This window comes from Zingiber officinale, chromosome 4A (genome assembly GCF_018446385.1).
Source record: "Zingiber officinale cultivar Zhangliang chromosome 4A, Zo_v1.1, whole genome shotgun sequence".
NCBI lineage: Eukaryota > Viridiplantae > Streptophyta > Magnoliopsida > Zingiberales > Zingiberaceae > Zingiber > Zingiber officinale.
The window spans coordinates 79,659,027-79,662,474 of record NC_055992.1 but is presented as its reverse complement, the minus strand read 5'-3'; the positions used below and the strand labels follow the sequence as shown (position 1 = coordinate 79,662,474).

General features: G+C 34.1%; 1 protein-coding gene across 3 annotated transcripts; it reads left to right on the top strand.

Moving 5' to 3' along the window:
• The first annotated feature begins 313 nt into the window (after nucleotides 1-313).
• Nucleotides 314-3,104, top strand: LOC121973388 (pto-interacting protein 1-like). Of its 3 annotated transcripts, XR_006109569.1 has the most exons (5): nucleotides 314-467; nucleotides 533-659; nucleotides 1,911-2,054; nucleotides 2,687-2,942; nucleotides 3,069-3,104. XR_006109569.1 is itself a non-coding variant. In XM_042524844.1 (4 exons), exons 3-4 carry the CDS (start codon nucleotides 2,717-2,719, stop codon nucleotides 3,086-3,088), a joined length of 246 nt encoding a protein of 81 aa, XP_042380778.1. In that variant the 5' UTR covers nucleotides 475-659; nucleotides 1,911-2,054; nucleotides 2,687-2,716; the 3' UTR covers nucleotides 3,089-3,104. The 3 variants fall into 3 exon arrangements, 2 of the variants coding, with proteins under 2 accessions (XP_042380778.1, XP_042380776.1); XM_042524844.1 differs by lacking the exon at nucleotides 314-467 and having other exon boundaries at nucleotides 475-659; XM_042524842.1 differs by lacking the exons at nucleotides 314-467; nucleotides 3,069-3,104 and having other exon boundaries at nucleotides 476-659; nucleotides 2,687-2,746.
• The last annotated feature ends 344 nt before the right edge of the window (nucleotides 3,105-3,448 follow it).

Sequence of the window (3,448 nt, the reverse complement as noted above, 5' to 3'; positions counted from 1 at the left end):
TTTGGATGTTGCGAAGAGAATGATAATAATCGAACTGCTGCCAGTGGTGGTCCTTATGTTGTAAGCCATTTAGCTGGTAAGGATACCTAAAATGGCCACTAGAGTTTTTTTATTCCAAATTAAGTCTTCTTCCATTTCAACTGGATGACTAAATCTATTTTAGAGGTATCATTAGCAATTTTTCAGTTCTAATGAATATGGATGCCTATTTTGCAGGAAATGATGGAGCCTATCTTTCTGCCAATACTCCTTCTAAGGGTGCCCAAACTGTTAAGCCGTAACCTATTGCAGTCCCAGCTATTCCTGTTGACAAGATAAGGGAGATCACACAAAATTTTGGTGATGAAGCTTTGATTTGGGAGGGTTCATTTGGTAGAGTGTATTTTGGTGTCCTAAAGAATGAGAGAAGCACAGCTGTAAAAAAATTAGATTCAAGCAAGCAGCCAGACCAAGAGTTTTTGCCACAGGTTTTAGTCATACTTAGTTTAACCTTATTAGTTGGGGTGTCATGCTCATATGAACAATTTTACAGGTTTCCATGGTGTCACGGCTGAAGCATGAGAATGTCGTGGAGTTGGTTGGTTACAGTGTTGAAGGAAATCTCCGTCTGTTAGCATATGAGTTTGCTACAATGGGGTCTCTCCATGACATTCTTCATGGTATGAACTTTTCTTAGGCAAACTTATCCATTATTGCAACCATGTTACTACAATGGCACATTGATTAAAATCAAGTATTAGAAAACATATACAAACAATATATGATTGGTCACTTGACTGCATAGTTTATATAAAGGACACAGACACATGTGGACATATATGTCACCAAAATATTTAAATCACTCAACTGCATAGTTTATATAAGGAACACAAATACATGTGGACATCTATGGCGTCAAAATTTTAAAGTTAATTATGTTGATGAGAGTATGTGGCAATGTGTATGAAACTATTTAAGTGTACATCTATTACAAAACATATCCTATGATAAAACCTAAGTAATCCGTTTAAAATAAATTTTCACATCTACCACCCTTATGTCATTTTAATCAAGCTAAGTAAACTAGAAATTTTCACATCTATCACGTAGCACACTAAAAATCAACATACTGTCTTAGGCAGTTTAAGATTCCCCTTTTCCATTAAGGAGAGCCTCATCCTTTGCCTTTGTCAATTGTCATTTGACAACTTGTAATTTTGCAATGGATCTTATGCAATACTATTTTGCCACATGATAATATCCATAACAATGTTTAATACAAACTGAACCTAAGTTCATCAATTAAATAGAGGGAACCATGTGCTGCTCTTTCCTTTGTATGCTTATTGAACAGGTAAATGTTCGGCTTAAGTTAATGTTAGGGATTGAAGATAAGTGGCTAAGTTGCTTTTTCATGGGAGCAGGACTGCTGGCTTTTGTCTATATTTCTCACCAACATGTACAACCTGTGAAGTACAAAGAAATGTGCGCATTAAAGAATTTAGTAGAATTATTCAAGGAACACAGAAAACTATAATTAATTAAATGTTATTTTGAATTTGTTTTCTAATCTCCTGGTACAACCAATTGTGTGTGGCTCATCTCATGATCATTCCAATTGTTGGAAGATGTTTATCATTTATATGCCACATTAAATCCTTCTTTCCCCCTGTGATAGGTAGTAAAACATCTATATGGTCAGATAGTCCAAAATCATTTATGTTTATTTTACTCCTGAACTAAATGATAAAATAGATTCGCAGAGCGAAGCAATATATGAGATTTTATCATCATTATGTTGATGCTCTATACTATGATTTCATGTATCAAGCTTGCCTAGAGAGTTCTAAAGTGACAATGGATTCAGAAGATTAGCACTTCAAGTAATTTATTTAAAAGTAGCAAACAGTGATGTCTATAATTATGCATAGGACGAAAAGGAATTAAAGGAGCACAACCAGGACCAGTGTTGTCATGGCTCCAAAGAGTTAAAATTGCTGTCGGAGCAGCAAAAGGATTGGAATACCTGCATGAGAAAGCCCAGCCTCATATCATTCATCGTGATATAAAGTCAAGTAATGTTTTACTCTTTGATGATGATGTTGCAAAAATAGCTGATTTTGATCTATCAAATCATGCTCTTGACAGCTGATTTTAATTATTGTTCCTATTTTCCTGTGTTTGTAAGAATTCCATTGTAATGCTTATTCCTATTTTTCTACATTTGGATCCTCTGTATGAGTATGTTTTCCTTCGTAAATCAGTAGTGTTAACTCTTATCAGTTCACTTTTATTAATCTCTTGTTAATTCTTTGGTACTCTTTCATATTATCCCATTTTCTGAGAAGACAATAACAGTTTTGGTTTGTAGAAGAATAGGACACATTGCTAGTAGATTGTTCTAATACAAGTTGAGTTTCTGAGGTTATCTGTTTAAATAAAAATCTTCTCTTCCTATTTCATTTTGTTCTTTTAAAAATTTATTATGTCAATATAAGTAGAATCTTTTTGAGTTTCTGAGTTTATCCATTTAAATAAAAATCTTCTCTTCCTATTAGCTAATTCTGTTGCTTCCTAGTGATTATGCTTATCTACTATTTGCTTTACTCTCACATGTGAGAGTCAGTTCTTTTCTTACATGTTTGTTTATATCAGATATTTAAGTTTATTTATTTATAACAAGTACTCTCTTTTTTCCTATGTTTAGGAAAGTGAAAGTGAGGATGATGGTCTTGACATGGGTGATGATGATGATGTTGAGGAACCTGAAAATGAACCAGAGGCTGTTAGGAAAGAACCAACCATTGAGAAACCTACTCCTGTTTCAGCACCACCCAAAGATGCTGAAAGGCAACTGTCAAAGAAGGAGCTTAAGAAAAAGGAAATGGCAGAGTTGGATGCACTTCTACATGAAATGGGCATTGCAAATAAAGATAGTAATACTGCACAAAATGAGACAGCTGGTAATGTCTTCTATCACATAATTAGTTTATTTTTGATAGATAGTAAATTTTAATTCACTTGAGTTGCTTCATACATATGAAGTGATTGTTTAATATGTGTTGAATTTGTTTATCCTTGTTATGCAGACAAGAAGCAATTGGAGTAAAGTAGTGAAGGGGAGAAGAAAGAAAGTGTTGGTACTCCTTCAGAGAACAAAATCTTAAAGAAGAAGAAATCCAAGAAAGAAAAATCATTGAAGGAACAAGAAGAGCATGATCAGAAATAGGAGAAAGGAGACATTGAAGCTGAAGTGGCAGATGCATCTGCAGTTGACGTAAAGGAAAGGATAAAGAAGGTGGCCTCCATGAGGAAGAAGAAATCAAGCAATGAGATGGTTGCCGAACAGTTGAATAAAAGGGTTTCTTACTTAAGCAGTAGGTTAATTTGTACCTCAACTGGCCAATTGTAAGAAAAATATTTGTGTAATTTGTGGATACGGATTTAATGTGTACAATACCTATTATCT

Bases quoted from the DNA above. Each gene is read 5' to 3' on its own strand.
- LOC121973388 (XM_042524842.1), top strand. From the start codon at position 539: ATGGTGTCACGGCTGAAGCATGAGAATGTCGTGGAGTTGGTTGGTTAC. The intron at 660-1,910 runs GTATGAACTTTT...AATTATGCATAG, and splicing joins TCTCCATGACATTCTTCATG to GACGAAAAGGAATTAAAGGA.